We start from the raw sequence: 22795 nt of genomic DNA, 5'->3' as shown, positions 1-22795 counted from the left end.
CAAATGTGCATAGTAAACATGAAATGTACAGTTCTGTTTTCGGGGGACTGTGTTGTAATGGAAAGAGGTGCTTTCAGAGACAGGGCAATGAGAACAAAGAGAGAAACCAAAACTGAATGCACGCGTTACAACCCTCAAATCCACAAGACAGACGCCACTGTAACAACCATTAAACCTGCCTCAGTGTGCACCCTGCTCACACCGGAAACCTCTATAAGAACTAAAACTTCCAGGCAACTGAAGCATACTCAATGCTCGACTGTGGAATTAACGCAAAATGTACGTCCAAGGTAGGTGGCCACTGGGGAGGAATTACAAGACACTGAGAAACCCACCGAAGATTAATACTAGGATGAGTTGTCTAAATCACTCAGGGAACTGCCTTCATCTTTGCATAAAATGTCTGCCTTAACCACAATGAATATGGGCAAAAATGTGTGGCTATTGAATCTGTGTTTGTTATTGTAAAATGTGCAATTCTGTTGGTCTCTCCTGATGTTTTCTGCTATGTTGTGCATTGTAGACGTTCACCCATAGTACAATGTCCCGTGTTGCTCCCTTGCTTGTCTTCCACAACATGTGCTCTGCTTGTCTTCTTTAAACTCCTAAGCAAGGTAGTAGTAAAATCTTTATTCGGTTTTGTTATTACAAAGAAAACCATAAAAGAGTACAAACATTTCATAAAATTTAACATTGCTAATTGAAATTCAATGCATTAAAAGGTCATCATTGCTTTATCGAAGAGTTTTAAAGATTATTATTTTGAAGGTTAAGCCTGTGCTTAAAAATGCATTTTAGGAAGGTGCTAACAACTTTACAAACGTAAGCCGAGTTTAAAAATTGTATACGTAGCATAGCAGGGCGGCACTTTCTTAGGTGTAAGGATCGAAGCAGAGGGATTAGCCAAAGTTTACGGTGAGCAGAGTAAAATTTACAAAACAGTACAGTGTGCATTGTTGACTGCTCTGATAATTCGTCACATGGGCAGGCAGTTAAACATTCTTCCCAACTGTTTCTTTTAGGGAATGCTACCACCCTATGGAAAATGTTCAACCTAAATCTCGTAAGTAAAAAACGTTCAAACTGTGAGTTTACGTAGGTTAGATATGGTTCATTTCCAGGGTGGTCATGACTGCTATGGAGTGCTGTACTGATGGTTTCCTGATCTCCAAAGTAATACGAAGCTCTTCGAAATGGCTCAGTGCCTTTGCCTTTAGTTCTTTTTTTGATATTTCGGCAATAGTTTCGGGATTATGATAATACTCCGCCATTCCTAAATCTGTGAAAAGTTTTTTTTACGTGACTGAGCCAGTCTATTTTTTCAGCACTGTCTAAGGTCATGCAATCCGTAATGATGGCTTTGGTGAGGGTATTTTTTGTTGAGACCCATATTCGGCGCCAAAGAAGTACGGGTTCAATTTTAGCCTGATCTTCGATATGTGGTAGTCCCAATTCTGCGTGGCAGGCGAAGGTGGAGACTCTTTTTGGAACCGCAAGCAAGAATCTCGTGAAGATATTTTCTGCTACCTGGAGGGCATTTGTATTTTTGTGTCCCCATAGGCCCGCCCTGTAAAGTGTGATGGAGTGGCACTTGGCTCTATAGATCTTGAGTAATTCAACCAGAGGCTTTTTCCCCAGCTTTTGGGCAAATTTCATTAGAGCAGCGATAGAGCGGAGAAGTTGGTGCTTACGCGCTTCTATGGCTGCTCTCCAGTTGAGCTTCTCGTCTATCATAATCCCTAAATAAGGGTACTGGGGGGTGGTTTCTAGCTTTTCGTTGTTTAGAAAAATAGCTTTTCCATGTTTCCTGCCTTGGCCAGCTACCATAACATAGTTTTTTTTATGTTTATGTGGAGATCTAGATCACTCATGAATTTAGCATAGCTATTCAATGACTTTTGGAGCTCACGTGGGGTGCGTGCTAAGAGCACCGCGTCATCCGCGTACAAGAGCGCGGGCACCAGTCTATTATTCACACGGGGCAGGTCCAAACCCCCCCTCAGCATTTCCACCTCGAGACCATTGGTGTAGAGGGAGAAGAGGAAGGGGGCAAGGACGCACCCCTGCCTGACCCCACGCTCTACGGAAAAGGCTTCCGACAATTCACCCCGTACTCCAAAACGCACCCTGGAAGAGGCGTTTGAGTAAAGTTCTCTTAGAAAAATCACGAGGGTCTCATCTATTCCCATGTTGGACAGCACTGACCATAATTTTGCATGGGAAACGCAGTCGAAGGCCGCGGAAAGGTCGACATAAACCATGTAGACCTTCCCGCGTTTTGCCGATACGTATTTTCCCAACAAAAGGGCCAAGTTCAGGGCTTGTTCCGTTGTTCCGAGTCCCTCTCGGAAGCCATACTGGATATCCGAAAGGGTCCCGTTTTCATCTGCCCAGTCCTGCAAGCGCTGGAGTACCACTCTACCCAGTACTTTCCCCAATGAGTCGAGGAGGGAAATAGGTCGATAACAAGTCACCTCCTCTCTATTGCCCTTTTTAAAAATGGGTACCAGTATTGATTGTGTCCAAGAAGTAAGTAGGCCACGCTTCATTGTTGCGTTGAACACCCTGGTTATGATGGGGGCCCACAGGTCTAATTTAAATTTGAAAAAATCAACCGGTACCCCGTCCGGGCCTGGCGCTTTTCCACTCTTACTAGCATTAACTGCCGTATTTACTTCATGTAATTGAATTTCCACTGGAATTGGGAATGGGTTATCCTGATTTGGGGTGCAACTGCTACCTATGGGGACTACTGCTGGGGTTTGTCCAAAGATCTTAGCAAAATGATTGACCCAAGTTTGGCCCTCAATGGCCACTTCTATGCTAGGATGGTCATCTACGTCGTTCAGGAAAGGTGCTTTTACCACCTTCCAGAACAGATCGCTGTCTTTATTAAGTGAACTTTCATGCAGCTGATCCCATAGGGCCTTTTTTAGTTCTTCTTTTCGCACTTTACACACGAGCCTGTATTGTTTCCTCAAGTTCCTAATCTCCTCCTGATTTCTTGTTGTTTTAGATAATGCTCTCTTTAAGTTTCTATGGGCAGCGGTACAACCTGGGTTAAACCAACCTTTTTTTCTTTCCTTAAACCCTTTCTGATTCCCAGTGAAGGATTCATTTACTTTGGCTAGTATTAGTTTAAAATGGGATATAACATTCTCTTCACTGGCCTCAAGGTCTAAACAGTTCAATATTGCAGATTTTGCCTCAGTTACCACCTTGTTCGTCAACTCATTTGGGTCGATTTTTCCCCACCCCAAGGTGTAGCCATTTGTTTTTGTGAGCTGTAAGTTGTTCTGAGTAAGGGTGGACATTATAGTCTGGGCTAGTGGCTGGCCTTGGTCCAAGGTTAGTTCAAAGGCTAGGGCCGCATGATCGCTCAACGTATTAATTTTAACTTTAAAGTTTGTGGTCCTATTTGCTAGGGACGTTGTGATAAGAATATAGTCGATGGTTGTTTCACAGCCCCTGCCAAGGTAGGTGGGGTCCAGTTTCCCAGTTAAGGGGTTAATTTGGTTTAATATGACTAGGTCTAGAGTAGACAAAGTTTCATTTAGCAGATCACCCACCACTGAATGACTAAAGTGGGTTATTTGGGCTTCTGAATCGCCTCCGATCCCACAAACATCACTGTTAGGCATCATACAGGGATGGTGATTAAAATCACCTCCCCAGACGATGCTTGCGGGTTCCACCCCTGGTCTTAGTGTCGTGCCACTAGTTAGTTTCTTGCAAAGGGCCCCCAGCATTTTTGTTCTCTCGGTTTCCCCTGTATTGTCGTATAAATTCACGAAAATTAGTGTCCTCTTTGTCTTGAAAACCAGCTTTAAAATTTGGTAGTGTGGTTCTAGGCTAAGTACTGTGAGTTCCAGGCCTGGTATGGTGTTTGATATGTAAATTACCAGCCCACCTTTGGCTCTTCCGTGTGTTCCTGCAATCCCTCCTGAGAAGTAAGTTTTGTAGCCTATCAGGTGCATTTCTCTCGTGAGCCAGGTCTCCTGAAGGGCCAAAACTTGGCAATCTTTAACAAAGTATTGGATACTTCCGTCCAAAATTTTATCTCGGAGACCCGCAACATTCCAGAACATTATTTGGATATTTTTTACTCTCCTGTGGAAACCTGTCCTTTATTTGACCTATCTTCCATTTCTCTTAGGCTATCACTAAGTCTGGATTAAGTTCCCTATGAGTTAAAATGGGGGTCATGTTTGTTTTACTCCGTCTGATGGGATCTTTCACCTCCCTCGGACTTGGTCCATACAATTGGGTCGGTTGGAGTTGACTTTCGTTACTGCTAGTTTCAATAGGGATGCCTAGGATGGTATCGTCCAAAGGGGTAACTTCTTTTGTCATAGGGGATTCTTGCAGCGGAGATTTATTGCTGGCAAGTCAGTCTATTCCTTCTAGGCCACTCAGCGTTGAGAAGGGATTGAATGTTGGTATGTTGTAATCTGGGAATATCGGATGGTAGTTATTGTTAAACAAAGTGCTCTGATAAGGATGGGGATAAGGTGGGTGCGGGAGTTGGTTTGGAAAGTGATTGAGTGAATTGATAGCCTACATCTCTCCACTCTGGGCGTTGCCTTCTAATGTGATGGTGAGCTTGCTTGTTTATTAACTCCCGTGGGTAGAAGTAGCTGACATAGTGTGTCGAAATATTGTTCCCCCCTGTAGCTTCATACCAGTCACCTATAGTTCTTACCACCCTGTGGATCCTTGAAATTGATAATTATCACGTCCCCCTTTTTGTCTTTCGGCCTTGACCCCACCCAGACAGCCCGCCTTACTGACAGGATTTCCCCATTGACATGTGCAGGGAGGGGTCTATTCTGCTTCAACCAGTAAATAGTTTTGTTTTTTAAAGCGTGGTAATTTTCTCTGACTCCTTCAGCTAATTCTGGAACTCCTGCCATAATGATCGTATATGGTGCAGATTCAGGAGGTAAATCAACTATCCTGCGTCTAAATCTGGGGCGCTGTGGTGACTGCTCGCCCAGCTCTCTAGTTGGTATGGGGTTCGTGGGGGGATTAGGTTTGGTGTTTGGTGCGGGGAGGGTTCTTACTGCAGGATTCTTCCCTGTAGTCTTGTTACTCCTTGCAGTTACTTTCGCCCCATCTTTTAACTGATTGCTGTTGAGCGGTTTTGGGTTTTCATTGTTTGTTGTTTCTTTTGACCTTTTGGCCACCGCTTTTTTCCCTAGCGTTATTCCAGGTTTCAAGGACGCACTACTGGTAGATGGTTGGTCCAGTGGAAACGCGTTTTGGCCTGTGGGGTTTTGTATGGAGTATTTATGTGGTTGTGACGATACTTTGGTAATAGCCGCAGTGTTATCTTCTATTTGTTTGCCCAAATTTTCTAAATGGGAGCATATTAGTCTTGTTCTCATCAGAAGAGGAAGCATGAGTGCCTTCACTATTACCTCTATTCTGGAGAGAAGTTCGGCCTCCATTTCAGGAAATAGTCCTGTCGTGGTGCGAGTTTTCTGCGCCGTGCTGGGCAAAGGTGGTGTTGTCGGGGAGGGGGTTGTGTTGAAGATGGTAATTGTACTTGAGGAGGGAGGGGTAGATTGTCTCTTTCGTTTCTTAGTATGATTGTTTATTGGTTCTGTAGGAGGTGCAGGGGAGACGGAGAAATTGGGGGAACTAGATAGTCTAGATGTGTTAGGACTGACTAGGAGAATTTCAGGGGCTGGTTCTGGTTCATTACTGGGTGTCTGGATTATTCTGTCTCTCACATCATTTCCCAGAAGCGGAAGTGAATCAATGTCAGAAGAGGGGATGATGGAGGTCTGGGAATCAGAAACGATCATATTTGGAGAGCGGGCTTTCCCAATCAAACCTAAGGAAGAGCGCTTACCGGTTAACAGGTCCCTCGATAGGCGCTTTTCAGTGTCCGCTATTTCTTTTTCTAAAACGATTGTAACTCTTTTGAAGAATTGATCGATAGTTTCTGTTACTGGCCCCTTCGATGTATTTACAGTTATGTTCCTGGATTTTGCGTGGTCCGAAGACATGGTTGTTCAGGGGTATGTTGGTCAAGGAACAAAGTCTAGTATGGCGTGAGTTAGTAGGGGAGTCCTTGGAGGTAGCAGCAGGAAAAATTGACACTTGCCAAGATATAGGCGTTAAAGAGGTGGCCCGTCCCGTCCTTGTTCGACCTTGGACTGCCTTAGACGGCCCGCCATTTGCCCGGGCTTCGCCCCGCGCGCTCCCGCGCAGCGGTGCTCTGAAGCAATAATAAGTGCGGTGTAAGGCGAGGGGCGGGGCAGGCAGGGAGAGCGGCCCAGGTGTTGCGGGTCTCGACCTCACGCAGGGACTCCTGGTAGATCGAGTCCCTGCGGGTCAACTCGCAGCCCTGCAGCTCCCACACGAAGGCACACAGAGGGAAACAACGCAGCGGGACCCGCGCAGCGGGACCCGCGCAGCGGGTCCGGCAAGGAGCTGATGGTAATCCTGGCGTTTTCCTTCGCTCTGAACAAAGTCAGGCTGTCTCAGTGGCTCCCAAGACGGCAAAACAGCTTAAGGTGCAGTTATGAAGGACCTGGAATGGAGGGCTGTCCGTTTATGTAAGACTCAAACATCTTTATCACATTACAAGAATTCAAGTAGAAAGGTGGTGGTAATGCGTAAGCATCATGTGTTGGACAATCGGCCGAGGCGGCAGCCATATTTAAAACCTTCGAGATCTCTTACCCTCCTACGGTTTGGAGATACCGACCAAGATGTTTCAGAGAGGGAGTGAGGTAAGACAATTTATTTTATGCAATTAGAGAGCCTTAAATGTAAGATATCTACCGGATAAGCAGGCTTGAGAACTTGGGAGATACAGCTGGGTAAGCCCCTACCAAGAAAGGACAGGTTATTTAATTATACATAAACTGGTCTATTTTTAAATGCTGGACGGCTTATATTATAGTCCAGAGAGCATAGATACATTTAAACCAGATAGTCTAGTTGAGTTTTAAAAATATAATGCCATTCATTTAGCATGTTTGCATATCACATGAACTTGCTGAGAGGTGAGCCGATATTAGCCTGAGGTGTTGAAATATTGGAGATAATGGTTGACTTGGAACTATGGTAACCCTGGAAGTTGTAATGTTGGCACTAACCGAGGTCTCCGAAAGGGAGGCGCAGACTGGTGTCCATGGTGCTTTGGCTGGTCAAGAGGCGAGTGGCCACCCATTGGCTGACCTCTTGAGCCACAATGACTGAAGCTTGGCTCAGAGACATGACATATTGCAGTACAAGTCAATGTGAATATTATGAAATGGTGCATTAGAAGGCACGCCCATGAGACTTTTCGGAACCCTACATAATAAACAGCCGAAGTAGGGAAGTCGAGCCATCAGCAGACATCGAGAGTTACAGCATATAGCATAAGATGAAATGGGGTTTTTTGGTAGACTGACATGTAAAAGTGCGATATGTGACTATATCAAGAGTAATGTATGCAGTGCAGTGCCTTATTCAAAATTTTGTGATGTATGTCTAAAAGCATAAATACAATTTTTTTTTAAAGTGGGAAATATTTGTCATTGGGTTGACCACGAGAAAGAGTGGCAAACATGAGGGATGATGCAAAAAAAAGCTGAAATACTCATGCAAGAGATAGTAGTCTAATTAAGTTCAATACTGAGAAGAAGGTTATACACCTATGGCATAGACATCTCAAGAAAGAGCACATGATTGGCACTAAAGAATTTAAAAGTCACTAATCAGGAGGCGTACTTTCAGTTTATTACACCCGATTATGTAAAAGCGTCCCAATTATGTGTGAGGTCTATGGGGGCGAGCACACAACTTTTTGGGACACATAGGGGAAAGAAAGTAATTGAAGGTTCCTTTTCGTGGATTGGTGAGTTGTGTGTGCATGCTGTTGTGGATGGTGGGAAAATGCAAGAATTAGTCAATCAATAGGTCGATGAATAGATACTTCCAAACACACATGCACTCACTCGTTCATCCTTCCATGCTCGCTATTACTCATGATCCTTACACTCAGGCATTCATTCATCTACCCACAGACACTTGCTTGCAGTTAGCCACTCACTCATCCAGAATAGATGAAGGTTAGAAGTGGGCTTTACAAAATGTTGCATGGTTACCTTTCGACAATGGGTGTGTTCAATTTTCTGGATAGTCACAATATAAATGATCTTCGTTTTGATTAATTGTATGTAAATTCATCTCATGTGGATGTCATGAAAATCTTTCATGGATCCAGGCAACCATGGGACAATGTTGAACCCTTCTGGAACCCTTGATTTACATTTGTCAAACACCCTCCCAGTCAAATGTTCACAACAAAAACACTAGATTAATTCAAGGGCCCTATCCCCCTTCAAAGTGTACAGTTAGAGATGAATACATGCAGGAAAATGTCAGCCAATTAGGAATTGTGAATCGCATCACAGTAGAGATTTTAGTGATGGCTGGCAGCAGCTGCAGAATGTATTAGGTTGTAAAAAATACATTTTCAAGCTAAAAGAGGAAGAAATTGCTATCAGGAAAGAATGATTGGTTTTGTGTTTCTGTGCACCATGTGAATATCAAAAAGGTTAATAATTATAGCCTGAAAATTGTATGCAACTGAGGCAAACATTTTACTGTACCAGTGTATTTACAGTGCCCAACACAAATGAACTCTGAGATTGTCATGTGGACCACGCATTGAAGCTAATATTATTTGTCTTTTGTTATAGGTACACTGATAGCACATTAGTTGTCAAGTGGCACTGTCGACCCCTTCCAACCTTCTGTTCCAGTGAAGTTTACACTGCCACCAAATAGCTTCAGAGTGCTTATTTTCAGGTCTCTCAACAGTCGAATTCCCTCTACCAGCTCTAGAAAGACTTCCACCACAGCTTCACTTAGGTACATGCCTGTTCATTTAAAAGGAGGTAAGAGGGGCAGAGCCAAGTTTATTGCTACACCGCTGATGTAACTCACACTGGCCACCCATCACCATGTATAGGGGTGGGTGCAAGAGACACAGTGTTTCGGGGGATATTCCTGTGCAGCTAATGGAAAGAAGTGGGCTGCAGGGGAACCATTGGGGCAGCAATTTGAAACAGATCTTTGTCATTTAAGTTTAATTTCTCATCCCAGGAACACACTTTTTTGAAATTTTTCAAATTTCCTGTGAAAGTCGGGTCTGGTTGAAGAAGACTAAACCCCTTCGATGCGTGTGACAAGGTCAGCTCGTCATGGGCGTTACCTGCGCTGTGCGTGTGACGAGTTGACCTTGTCACGTAACGCGGGATTTTTAAAATCTCAGCGCTCAGCGGGAAAACCGCTAGCGCGCATGCGGTTAATGAATCAAAAATGTCCTTTTGGGCAGCTCTGTAAAGACTACAACTCTCCTAGAGATAGCTGAAGAAAAGACTGAGGTACTGACAGAATGGTTATGTTAAAATCTAGTTCTCTCTGTGATGTGGCCCGTTCTTTGGTCTTATGGTATAGGGTTCCGATTAATTCGTCTGAAGTCAAAATACAAACAACTTATGAGATCAGATCTACAACTTCACTGCAAGTAGGAAACCTCTGAGCAACAGTCATTACAATTCGACTCACAGGGATAAAAAAAAAGACCTGTAACTTTGTTTTTTATTGTTAAATACAAAGGTATCTAGGGTAGCATCTGTAACCCTAATTTGTGATATTTATAAAGCTAGTCGCTTGGGAAATCAACTTCAAATTGCAATCCACCAACCTGTTGCCCTCTTCAAAATTACCTGATCGACCCCTAAATCCAGGGTGGTGAATCTGTAATGGGGTCACCACTCAATCAGCAGCTTTGCCCATCACTGCTGCCCTCTTCAATCTATTGTAAATTAAACTCTTAAAACATGATGAAGAGGAGAATGAGATGTTTCTATGAAGTACACTATTAATCGTCCTTGTTTTCTATCTTCTGTATTTTTACGGAGTAAATCAAGCGTGGATCAAGATTGCGAATTGACATTTTATAATCAAATACTCTCACGATGAATGAACCATTAAACTTGAATATTAATGTATAAAATAAGCGCAAAAGTGCATTAAAAAAGCAGTTAATTCCTTTTTGGATTCCCATTCATTTATTTTTTACCAAGGTCCTGACAATTTCAGTGATGCAAAGCTTTCTGTAATTATAACTTTTAATGTGGGATTTAGCTGTGATTGTTTCTTATAAATGTGAAATGAGTTTGGTAGGCTCACCTCAACTTCCAAACTCCTCATCACAAAATCCACCTCCCCAACTTGACACATCTGACTGAAGTAGCGGTGTGCAAAAATCGCAACACTTGCTTTTGCGTACTGATCTGATCTGTTTGGCGAAATTCAACATAAAAATGCAATGCTGACATTTGGCACTATATTTTTCTATGTGAAATTGAAATGTGTCAAATTTGGACTCTAGGATGCATGTTGTGCTAAGAAAACAAAAAATAAACACAAGTGCTGCAAACAGCAGTCGGCGTTGTGGTCATTCGCGGTGTTCCTGTGGGCTTGTATTAAATTTTTGGCGCAAGCGGTGCATAATGTGTCTAGCCACTAGATTCATGCCAAAAGGGATGTGGAAGAAGGAGGTATTGTGGCTGGAGAGGTTTGATAGTTTCACGTGTTCCGTAGCGGGGCTCCTTTTGTGGCACCCGCGCACCCGAACATAGCACCTGCCCAGAATATAATTAAGAAACCAAGAAAATTGCTTTTTTCTGACCTTTATTTTCCCCCGACTATGATTGCAACTCTGAAAGTTGCTGCTTTAAGGAATGACAACCAGTCCTCCTCAATTACGACTACGCCTTATTATTGGATGCCAGCTGGTCTATGCTCGTCACCGAAATGTGCACATATTACTTAGAATGTGAATTTCCTCGTAGCAAACACATTACTGATTCGGTGGCACTTTCATACAGAGCGCATTTTGAACCCACGGCACCTCTGAGGTCACATTGGAGCTGTGACATTTCCAGGTGATGCTGCCTAATGAGCCATCAGAGATGATTGTCGAATATTTTCCCAAATGCTAGCTGTCTGCCCCATTAGGATGTATACCCAGAATCCTCAGCGCTGGTTCTATTTGCTCATTTTGTATTAGTTGTTTTCCTCGGATGATTATCTTTTTGAGGAAGTCAAACGCCCCCATAAAGGCACATTTTTGTATTTTCACGTTCAGTTTAGGGAACGCGTGTCAGCATTACCCCCTGTACTATCTAACTCATTTAATATTGAGGCGTAAACGTTTGTTGCCTGGAAGGCACGTGCCAGGAAGCTCGAGCGCGCAGAGTCAGCATGGGCCTTTCAGAAGAGCTGAGGAGGGAATCTTCCCTCGTCACGCCCCAGTGACCGACGCCCTTCAGCGCATCTGTCCACATCACCCCGGGCTCCAGGAGGGAAGGGTGCTCGGTCTCAAAGGCGCATCTTTGAGGAGGCTGCAGCTGCGCTGTCAGCACCCTGCAACAGCTGCCAGCATTTCAAGGAAAATATCCACTGGGCGGGGGCGGGCGGGCCCTCATCCTTAACGCAGTTTCAATGAGTTGGCGCTTTTGCAGTACGTGGGGCGCGAGTCACCCAACCAGGAGGCGTCTGACGTGTGGTGAAACGGGACAGGTGATGAGGTTGCGAGCAGAACCTCCCCTTCGTGCCAAAATATTATCTTAATAATTAAACAGCATATATAGGAAATAAATAGTAAACAGTTTTACACGAAGACCCAATGATGCCCGGGATCAACGAAGTCCTATTTAAGCATGCCCAAAACAAGCACCTTTGTGCTAAGAATTTTTCACATCCATGCACTCAGATCTGCCTTCACTGCATGGATTAAACCACTAACACGCAGGGCATGCTTATTAGGACCCAAACAGAAGTTAAAATTAGAAGAGAAGTTTATGGCACAGCATATATATGATTTATGTAGTGCTGAACTAGCTACAAAGCAACAGAGCACTATACACAAAATGTTGGGTGGGATAGGGTTTGGGGCGGAAAGGAACAGGAGTGAGCATTTGGTGGTCACCCCGCGGTGGCACGACCCTTGAAGAGATGGGATTTCAGTGGCTTGCAGAAATGGAGATGGGAAGGTACCTTGACTAGGATGAGCTGCTATTCCAGAACCTGGGAGCGTTGCAGGAGAGCACCCGGCCTCCCACCTTCTCTTTACTGGAAACAGACTGTCATGTGCATTAGAACTTTGGAATGTTGCGCGATCCATTTAAGACAATGGAGTGCTCCGGGCTTCTAATGGCCGATAGAAGCCCGGAGCATCAACATTCCAATGTTTGCTCCCAGCAACAGCTGTGAACAAAGGCCTCACGGAGCCCAAGGTGATTTGAACCCCCTCAGACTCTGTGAGGCCTTTGTTTTACAAGTAGAACATTCTGCCCTCTGGGGACGGAATATTCCAATAGCCTTAGAGCCTGCAATAGTGGCCTATACCGGCAATTGAAGGCCTGCTCCCTTGTTAAAGGCCACAGGAGCAGGCCTTTAATAGCCAGTAAAGCCCGCTACTGCGGGCTCTAAGACTATAATGTGATCCATTTGTCAAACATGTATCAAACAGGGAGCTGAACTGGGGAGACTATCTGCAGCACTTGCCCAGTGGTGCGTATTTCTTTAAATTAAAAAAAAAACATATAGCACATTCTACAACTAGACAATGCATATACAATATTTACAACATTAATTCCAAGCAGAGCCCTTCGATGTTGAGCTTTCGCCTGCCACCAAGCTTTTGAAAAGCAACTTCAGGCTGGTGGTTGAGCGCAGCTGCAATTTGCATGTTTGACTGGCACTGGGAGTTGTAAGATAGCTCTGCAGTTTAACGTTTCCTCTGCACAGATCTGTACATATCCAGAAAGTCCGACTAGCTCGACTGACTTGCATGCTTCCACTGACAATATAATGAGCCCTGTGAGCTGGGTAATAATACAATCTTCTATAAGCACTTCAAAACGATGTAGTTCTCATCATGTGCTTAATACATGGGAGTCTTATTTCAGGTGACCTCCTCAGTGACTAGCAATATCCTTATACTATATGGCGGGGGAATTTATTCCAGGTCTCATAATGAACTATTATTAATCTGTTTTCAGAAAGACAAAGCTGAGAAGTCATTCACAAAAAGATATCTACCAAGACTTCTCAGCAAATTAACATTTATTGCCAGCATCTCCTTTGATCTGCAGGTATCTACTTCACATTGTGGTGGGGCCATCTCAGCGTTCAACCTTACAAGGTGGATATAGTACCCAGAATTTGGCCAAGAGAAACTATTATCATTTGCAGAGCTTAGAACCAGCAAAAATTGTGCCATCAATCGTTATATGAAAAACAAGATATTTTCAGAAATGAAGTTGGAGAGGTTAGTGATTATAATTTGAATACATTTATCTGAATCTAGGTAGAGAATATATTATATATATATATATATATATATATATATATATATATATATATATATATATATATATATATCTCGCTCTACTTCTTAAAATCCAAAAGAAGATATTGCATATCATTAGTGAATTATTTCACTGTGCCATACTGGTATCTGTATAAGAAAGTTTACAATCATGTTTGCGCATTATTTCATAAGCGTCAAAATACATTTCATCATGATGGCCCCTCATGTTAGCATGTAAATACCCTTGTTGTAAATATTGACATCGAAATAGGCACTTCTGCCAAAACGCGTCTGTTGTTGGTCATTGAATAAAACTTTGTGAGCACCACCCCCAGGATGCGATATCTTGTAACCCTGAAACAAAATACAGTACTACGGATTTTCAATTTCGAGCTATCAAATACATTCTCACTCATTTATAAGCAGGGTTATTGGAAAATAATTTAGATCCTTTACATAATTGTGACAATTTGAATCCACGAGGTCGCTATCAACAGGTAGTATACTCTGTGACTTTTGCTACAAGCAGATGAGATCTCCTACCTGTCCAAGGGGGCAGGTTCAAATAAAAGTGCCCTTTGATGGGTGACCCTCTTGTTGGCAGATTCTTTAGACACACCAGAGCTTGAAAGGGACGTGTATGCTTTGCTGTAACATTTTAGAGCAGATTCAGGGCTCACCAACAACTACTGAGGTATTAGTAGTTGGTGCTGCTTTGCTCTAAGGGCTCTAAGTAGGTTTTTATTGGCCTGAGGGGACACACTTTCTCACTGGCCACTTAAGAGTAGCACGCTAAGCAACTATCTAGAGGTCGCTCACACTGATATCTGAGACGTACAACTTCTCAATAATCCTTTCATTCTGGTATATAGATAACCGGATATGAACTCACTTGTAGTAGAGCGACTGTACTTTTACTCAATAATAAAAAAAGAGCACTTGATCAAAGATTTGGTCCTCCTCTTAGCAATTTCAACAATTCTGCCGCATTTACATAATATCTGGCACACCAATTGCATGCACGAAGGAGAGATCACTCACCTGGTGGCAAACATGGCTCTCAGAGAGGAGAACGTAGCAGCATCTTCTTTAAGGGCCTTCAGCTCATTGCGCAGCTTCATCATAGTCTCTCGAACCATCGCCTTTTCGTTCTCGTACTTGCCCTTCAGGTTGGCTAAGGCTACCTCTGCCGTCTGTCATATAAAGGGAAAGAAGAGGGACGCAATCATAACATGCACTCATGCAGACAACTAGTGCACAAACAAGGAACAGCAACCATCAACAATACACATCACATTTCATAAACAGATCCACATGATCACTTTAGAAAAATCATTGTACAGTAAAATAAATCTATTACTGCAATATCATAAGATCCCAGGTCTTATATATTTATAAAGCTCCTCTAGAATCAAGGATTCAATGCCGCATAACACAGAGAACTACTGAGTCGTAAAGGGAACAGAAACGTAATCCAAATGGCAGGACCATTTAAAAATGCCATAGTTACTTCTCTGAAAAAAAGACATACCTAAAAGAGTCCTCGCCACGTTCTGAGCTGGTAACTCAAAAAACACCACTAGCATTACAACAAGATGGTGGGAACATTGTCATTTTATAAATACTCTCTTACTGGGTCTATCTTCACTAATGTTTTCTGATACCCCACCTTTCTCGAAATTCCAAAGAAGATTAACAGTGTAATAATCAATCCACATGATCAGTGTTACTGGTGGGCGTAAAATCATTACTGACTCATAAAAGCAATCCATACTAGTGTTGTATGCATAGATTTATCCTGCCAACTTTTACATTGAGTGTCTATGTGATGGTTAAATTACAATTGGCAATCAAGTTTATTTGAATAAGGAACAAACAAGGAAAGGGAAGGGGTTGAGAAAAAGGTATGATCGGAGGTTGCCCTGGAAAAAATTCACCTCGATGCATGAAACAGAAAAAGTTAATGTTAACACAATGAGTGAAGTCAACATATAGGATGGTCGTATTGAGTGGAAGTTTTGAAATGGACTATTACAGAGATAAACAAAAGAGGAGAAAATGCGAGACATTTTTAGTTTTAGTTTGAAAATCTATTGTCAAAGCTCTATGGCACATGTTGTGGTGGACAGGGACAGCAACTTTTGCCGATAATGCCTTCCATTAAGTAATTGTATGCATTTACGCACAAATGTAACAAAACGGCCAGTTGCTTCAAAAGATGTAACTTCTTTTAGCATCAGGTTTCAAGATAGTGGTGATTTCCTCTGTTCTATCTTTATCCACACTTAGTAGCTTTTGGTCTCCTTAAGTACTTGAGTTGACAGATGCAGGCAGTTCAGACCTCACCTGACATGCTGATACAGGGATTGAAAAAGTTAATTATGTGACATCAACCAACTGAACATTTTTCAGAGTTCATTTTTTGATGTTTTTTAAATTTTTTTATTTTACGGAGTTTTATATAGTGCGAACTTGACCAGAATCGGGTATCAGAGCGCTTTACATAGCACCAGTTGGGTTACATGAGGACACATTTCTTGTTGTTGTTGTTAGGCACAGGGGGATTAAGTGATTTTCCCAGAATCACAGAATGTTCAGCGTCGTTGCGGAGACTTGAACCCAGTTCCCCAGATTCGAGGATGACCGCCCTAGCCGTTGGGCCAACTCTTCTCCCCTGGTTGGTCTCAAACAATCTCATGAATGCTCTGATCCATACAGCAGAGTGTGAAACATGCACAAGCTAGCTTCAAAAATATACCAGCCTTTATAAGCTTCTTTGCCAACGTAGATTAGGAGATAAGCAAGCAAATAACTAAAACAAAGACATGTGGAGGGAAATGTACTAACACCGCTATGTCTACTGTATCTTAGCCTCTAAACCGTGAAATTCATTTTCAATGGGCATTACGTTCTAGCAGATCATTTACAGGGCACCGGAAACATGGCTGCTAGACACACTTCATGAGTAATTATTATACCTTATATGCTAATTCATGTAGGCTGCTGCTCATAAAGTGCACAGGAGTAGGTACACTGCATTGTGCACAGAAGAAATACTAATAATGACAAAAAGAGGGCGGAAAGTAGGAACATTTAAAGAAGTATTCGCCTGCAAAGGAGAATATAATTAAAGGGCCCAGCAACCAAACTGAATCAAACATAACAAGGAAAAATGTATGTGAATATATGATACACTGACAGGAAAGAACAGTTCCCAAACAATGAACAGGTATGGTTACTGTGGTTTCAACAACAACACCGAGTGTAATTGTGGCAATCCAGTGAATGAGTGTAACATGCGGTTGGGTGTGTTTCCTCTGGGCGAATCACTTTCGAATCCTGGGAAACGTCTACTTTGTTCATACAAGCTAAATCAAAACATCATACATTTGTTTATATGTCAAACCAATTGCAATTATCAAAATGTTAGGAAGCGGTCTAGATGAAAAGAAAATTAGAAATGTAAAATTTGTTAGCAGATGACGCCCAAAGGCCAGTTTACATCACTGTGCATTCTTGATATCTAGGACCACAACTGTCTCCAGAGGTATCTTGGCTTTCACAAAGAGCTATTTTTCCTAAGTGCCAATGACTATGGTAATAATGTATGGTAATGATGCCTTTCTCACCTGTTTGTTGGCTTTGAGAACGGTCCTTAATGTTGCGATCTGCTCCCTCTTGGTGCTTAGCAAAGACTTCAGCTTCAGAATTTCCTCCATGAGAACTTCCTTGTCCTTGTCTCCTGCAGCCCCAAACTCCTGGCTGGCAACCTGTTGCCGTGACAGCTCAGTTGTTCTATCGACAGCAGCCTGCAGATGTTTGATCTGATCGCGGATGATAGCAATGAGGTTATAAATGTTCATAGGCTCTCTTCGAGGATCGGACACTGGAGATGGAAGAGGTGAGGCAGGCGACACATTGCCGTCTCCATTCCCATTCTCTGTTATCAGAAGCCCTTTAGAAAGAAGGATCGGGGACCTCCGACTGCGGCTCTCGGGGCTGTTGCGTCCTCCTTTACCTTCTTTGTAGTAATCCAGCATCACCCGGTTAGGCGTTTCATTGTTGCACATGCACACATGGTTATAAAGGTTGGCCAATTCTTCACTGAAGGTAACCAGCTCATCTTGAGCCACAGTGAGGCTGCCCTGGGTTTCTCCAGCCACATCACTTACTTTTCTCAGTTCTTTCTCGAGTCTCACCAGCGTGTCTCTGTCTTGCCTAGTAGTTCTTTCAAGGTAGGAGATTTTTTCGGTCAAAGCAATCGACTCGCTATCAAATTTGCCCTTCTCCTCCTCATACTTGGACCCGCATTCCTCGTATTTGGCCTTAATTATTTTAAGCTCATCCTTGAGGTCGCTGATCTCCGAGACTGCCACCTTGTATTTGCACTCCAAGATTTCAGGCCCGTTGATGTCCACTTCATAATAGTCTCCGTCTTCGTGACTATCCCGCTCTTTCTCATTGTCGAGGGCAGACTGGCGCTCTTTGCTGGCCTGCAGCTTCTTCATGGCGTTCAGGTTTTCAGTGAGCCTGCTGACTTTGTCATGCTGTTCCGAAAGAGCACCCCTTGTGTTCTCCAGCTGTTTCTGGGATTCTTGGAGTGTACAGAATAGATTGACCTTTTCTCTTTCCATCTGCAAAGAAAACAATTTACAGTGAAATCCTCAAAAGTGGCGAATAACCCGAAGTGCCAATGATTCACAAACACACAAAATATACACTCCGGGAGGCAATATACAGAAATAAATAGTACATTATTAACACCTTAGCTGCTTTGGAACGTCCAGCTCCAGTGCTGAACGTTCCATTGCGCAGGTGCAGCTGGAACGTCCAACGGCCGACGGCAGCACTCCCGAGGTAGTGGTGCCGTCGGCCGTTGGTATAGGCGCAGCACTTAAGAGGTTAATGTCAAGATCAATATGCTAACAGAAAAGACAAGCATAATCTGAGACTAGCTCTCTGCAACTCTGTTTCATACAAGAAACCATTACTAACCTAAATCTTGCCATGAGTTTTTATCTACGTGGACTTATAACTTTGTTTGTGTGACTCATCTGATTTACATTGAACTGTTACTTGTTTTTTTAACACCTTCAGCGCGGCGCAGATTCCTGCGCTGTGCTGAACGTTCTAATGAGCCAACGGGCTCATGTCGGAACAGTTCTGTCATGAGCACAGGCCAACCGACGCTCATGACGGAACCGTTCTGTCAATAGCATCGACGGGGTTAATCAAAATATTCTAAGTGCACTGTTGGTAAAAAAAAATGTAATGGTAGAACAACTATCCAAATTGTTTTGCGAATAGCTCTACCTCTGCTGATGGTACCAGCCACACAGTCAGGCTTTTTTTCACGCAGAGAATTTGAGTTCACCTAGTGCTAAGTGGGGTGGATTAGAGTGTGTGAATGTGTTCCTATTACTCCATGTCACAGCAGCTAAACAGTAAACACATACAGGACAATAACCTACAATTTGGGAGAAAGGTCTAGAGATGTCTAGATGGCGGTAGTTTTGTGTCAGAGGAAATGCTCTGTTTCCCCATTGTATGAGGGCTCATGAGATAGTCATCTACAATGGTAAAATCCAATTTATCATCACATACCAGTAACATGTTGATCCCAAACAAATATACAATTAGTATATCACAATTAAGGCTCCCGGTTTTCCGTTTTTACGGATTTTTACAGATAAATACAGACAGAAAACAATGTGTTTTCTGTCTGCATTTATCTTTAAAAGTGGATAAATACAGAAAATGATGCTTCTTTTAAGTGACTCGCCATGCTTACTTTCATGAATTATAGGCCACCGGCTAAGCAGATGGACAGCATGGGAAGTTAAAAAACAGGTTGAAATGTCTTTAGATAACGAAATATGTTAAGATATATTTATGGTATAGTGCTAATATCTACCAGTGTATGTATTGTGTGATATTTGGCAGCTTATACTAGCTAATACATTTAGAGCACTCAGCTCTACAGCTACAAGTATACAGCATCCTATTTTTCGCCAATGTCTGACATAAAAACCACCAAATTTAAATAATGCTGAGCTTCTTGAGATACACCTGGTCTTACCTGCATGAGCTGTTGTTTCAACTTTTGGATCTCAGATATATTCAGCTCGCTCAGAAGGTCGGAGACCAGGCTCGGTGCTGGCGGGAAGTTGTCATCTTTCTTTGGAGTGGACACTTTATTGTCATTGTTCATTTTGCTGAGACAGTTTTGCTCAAAGCCATTCATGATGTCATCGTTGTTGGGCTCTGCAGTTTCATCGCTGAATTTTAGGCCATCCAAGGAGATGTTCAGGTGGTTGGTGTACATAGTGTCATTGATGTTCATATAGTGAGAGAGCTCTTTCCGTAGGTTGTTCTTTTGTTCCCGCTCGGTCTTCAGCGTTTCCAGGGCTTCCTCGAGTTGCCTTTCTGAGATCTCTTTTAACCGGATGGCATCTTCCAACTGACTGTTGGAGAACTCGGCTTCTTCTTCGAGTCTTTTAATTTCATGCTTGAGTCCTTCAAATTCCACCTAAGGGAATAAATGAACAATTCCAAAATCTTAAATTGTGTAAAGGCTAAAGTGAAATTAGCTTACACACACCATTGTTCACCTTCTGCAAAATGGTGTCTGAAGTGCTCAGATGCACTTTGGTTACAATTCATACATGATAAAGCATTGGCAGCATCCAAAACACAAAAGCCATGAAGAAGACACATCTGATTTGGAACAGCAGTGCCTAAGACCCCACCAGTGGACAATGAGTGACCTCAATCTTAACCCTGCTGTACGCGGAGGCTGTTGCACAGTTGAAGCTGTATTTGTATTGCAGCTATTTGTACATGTAGTGGGTTTTAGAGTACTCAGTTCTCTGGTAAGCCAAGGTCACAGTGATGTACCTAGTGTAAGACAATAATAATTATAGGTGCGAGAGAGTGAGTGGGTTGGTGTATCTTCTATAACATATGCCACCAAATTGCTTCTATAAACCCCAAGGTACACAACAAATTCAGATTTTTCAAACAAATCATTTTTACATACTTGCACATGTCGCACGAGGGACATTTTAAAAATGCACTTTGAATGTGTTAAGCGTCACTGTATTATGAAAAACAACTCCAGAGATTTTTTTAAAGTTTTTTTTAGACTACATTATTCCAAGTATTGACCAGACTAAGGGCCTGCTTATGAGTTTGGAGCTCCATTGGAATGTCAAACTCGCGGTGGAGGCGCAGTTGTGGATGCCGTATTACGAGTACGGCGGTTGGATCGCTTTGAGAAGATCGATGCATCTGCATGGGATCCACGAACACTGTTGGTGGGGCACTCTGCCATCTTTTTCATGAAGCTGAGCCCATCATGAATTGGCTGGCAGTGGGGAAACAAAGGGGCCCTTCAGGGGACTCTGTGCACTCCTGTTCTTGCAAGGCATGGCCTGCTCAGTCCATGCTGTGCAGGAACGATTAATGGCAGTCCAGCGGCAGTGTAGTTCTAAGGCTCACTTATGCTTTCAAACTGCACAGCCACTGGACGACCATGCCGCCCACCTGCAAAACCACAAATTAACTCATAATGTGGTGGGCGGCGCTTGGGGTTGGCGGTGTGGGAGCGAGGTGGTGGCATGGCAGCCCGCTCCCACATCGCCAAACTCGTATTCAGGCCCTAAGTGTTGTGTGAGGAAGACCCTTTGAGATAACTTGGGGAAACCTGATTTTAGTATAATCCAGGCTCCCCCACTGATTCTGGTTCCATTCATAACATGGGCATGGCACTTCAGATTCCCCATTATATACAAATTGCATATTAATTTAATGTGGATGTGCTAGCAACGAATTTTACTCAGAGCAAGCAAAAAAACGCATCTGACAGTTATTTCAGAACTAAGTTTCTATTAACAAATAGGCACTTCTAAAAAATATGCTTCTTGGTACCAAATGTATGTGATATAACTTAGACCAAGTGTTCCAAGACAAACTTTACAAAAACAATGTGGGGACGGGCAATGCTGTGTTTCAGTGACTGGCGCTTGAAAAAACATTATCATGGCATCTCCTTACCACCACAAGTACAAATGAATGCAAAGTTTAAGATTAATCATAGTTCTGGTACTCTGAATTGGATCACAATCTTCTATCTCTTATCCAGTCAGTAGGATTGTGCCAAATCACCAAAGTGGCTTTTTAAAATGATCCATTTTAGGATGCAAGACAATAAACCCTTTGTTACTCATTAGCATTAGTAATTATTCTATGTTTTACATCATTCATCAGTTAAAGTGTTTGAAATCCCAATGCTCACCTGGCTCTGCTTGAGGATGGACACTTGTTTCTGGAGGGTGATGTTTTCCTCCTCGAGCTCAGTGTAATCCTGTAGCAATCGGGCTTCTCTGAATTTGTACTCCTTGATGTCATCCCGCAACCGGCCTCTTTGGGCCTCCACGTTCTGGTTGAGCTGCAATGGAAAAGATTAAACATTACACAGAGAATGGGATGCCTACAAGGTCCATATGCAAGGAGACGGAGCGATAGCATGAGCATTACTTCAAATTCTAGCTGAACCTTCGTTGCTTAATCGCACTAGTAAGAAGAGCGAACATTAGAGGTCCAGCATTTCATTCAAGAAAATGACTTCAATAATTATGGTCGTAGGGTGTTCAATGAAGGCTTATAGAATGCAACACTTGTTTCACAAAAAGTCCACAGAGTATGTTTAAGGATTTTTCTTGTAGGCAGGTGATTACACTTTGACACCAGGAAGCATTTTCCCAAATACTCATTACACTTCAGGGTTTGTCAGCATCATAAAATATTCAGGCTTGTTTCAGAAATAACAGCACCGACAACAAATCACAGGACCAACACTGTTGGGTTCTTTCAGCTTTTCAGTTTTGAGGTTGATAAAATAAGTACCATTTACTTGCACAACTGTACACCAATGAATAGAGACAAAAATGAATTTCTAACATCTCTGACTTACAAGTCATCTTTATTTACAATTTTATTTTAGATCATGGACATTGGTGCTCTGAAAGGCTAGGTATAGATAAAATGACCACAAACAACTAATAACATCACAGATCTAACGTTCTGTCCTCTTCTTAAGACTTTCAACAACTTGATATTTGCTGCAAGGAAAGACCAACGAGTGGAAATGACAGAAAATTAACAGGGCTCTTTGAGCCCAGTTTGCTCTCTGTTCCTCGCTCTACTATCATGAGCCTGGAGACCAGAAGCAGCCAGAGCAGTGCTGGTTGTATCAAAGGGCAGATAACCCTGGGTTAACTGCTGCTACCTTCCAACTGATAGCCATGCAATAAATTTCGCACGATCCATCTATGTAGAGGCGAGGGGGGGCGGGGGGGGTGTCAGGCCAGACGTTCTCAGCATCGGTACCATGTGGTCCTT

General features: G+C 42.8%; 1 protein-coding gene across 2 annotated transcripts in view; it reads right to left on the bottom strand.

The window, feature by feature from the left end:
• Positions 1–22795, bottom strand: part of BICD2 (BICD cargo adaptor 2) — a 306023-nt gene that overhangs the window by 21856 nt on the left and 261372 nt on the right. For both annotated transcript variants that reach the window (XM_086939156.1, XM_086939154.1), the window contains exons 3-6: positions 21690–21842; positions 19473–19922; positions 17023–18027; positions 14435–14586 (exon numbers count right to left, since the gene is read on the bottom strand). In XM_086939156.1, the coding sequence (XP_086795282.1) occupies positions 14435–14586; positions 17023–18027; positions 19473–19922; positions 21690–21842 (1760 nt within the window). The remainder of the gene's footprint in view (positions 1–14434; positions 14587–17022; positions 18028–19472; positions 19923–21689; positions 21843–22795) is intronic.

The sequence above is a fragment of the Lissotriton vulgaris genome, chromosome 9 (genome assembly GCF_964263255.1).
Source record: "Lissotriton vulgaris chromosome 9, aLisVul1.2, whole genome shotgun sequence".
NCBI lineage: Eukaryota > Metazoa > Chordata > Amphibia > Caudata > Salamandridae > Lissotriton > Lissotriton vulgaris.
This window is presented reverse-complemented; position numbering and strand designations above follow the sequence as displayed.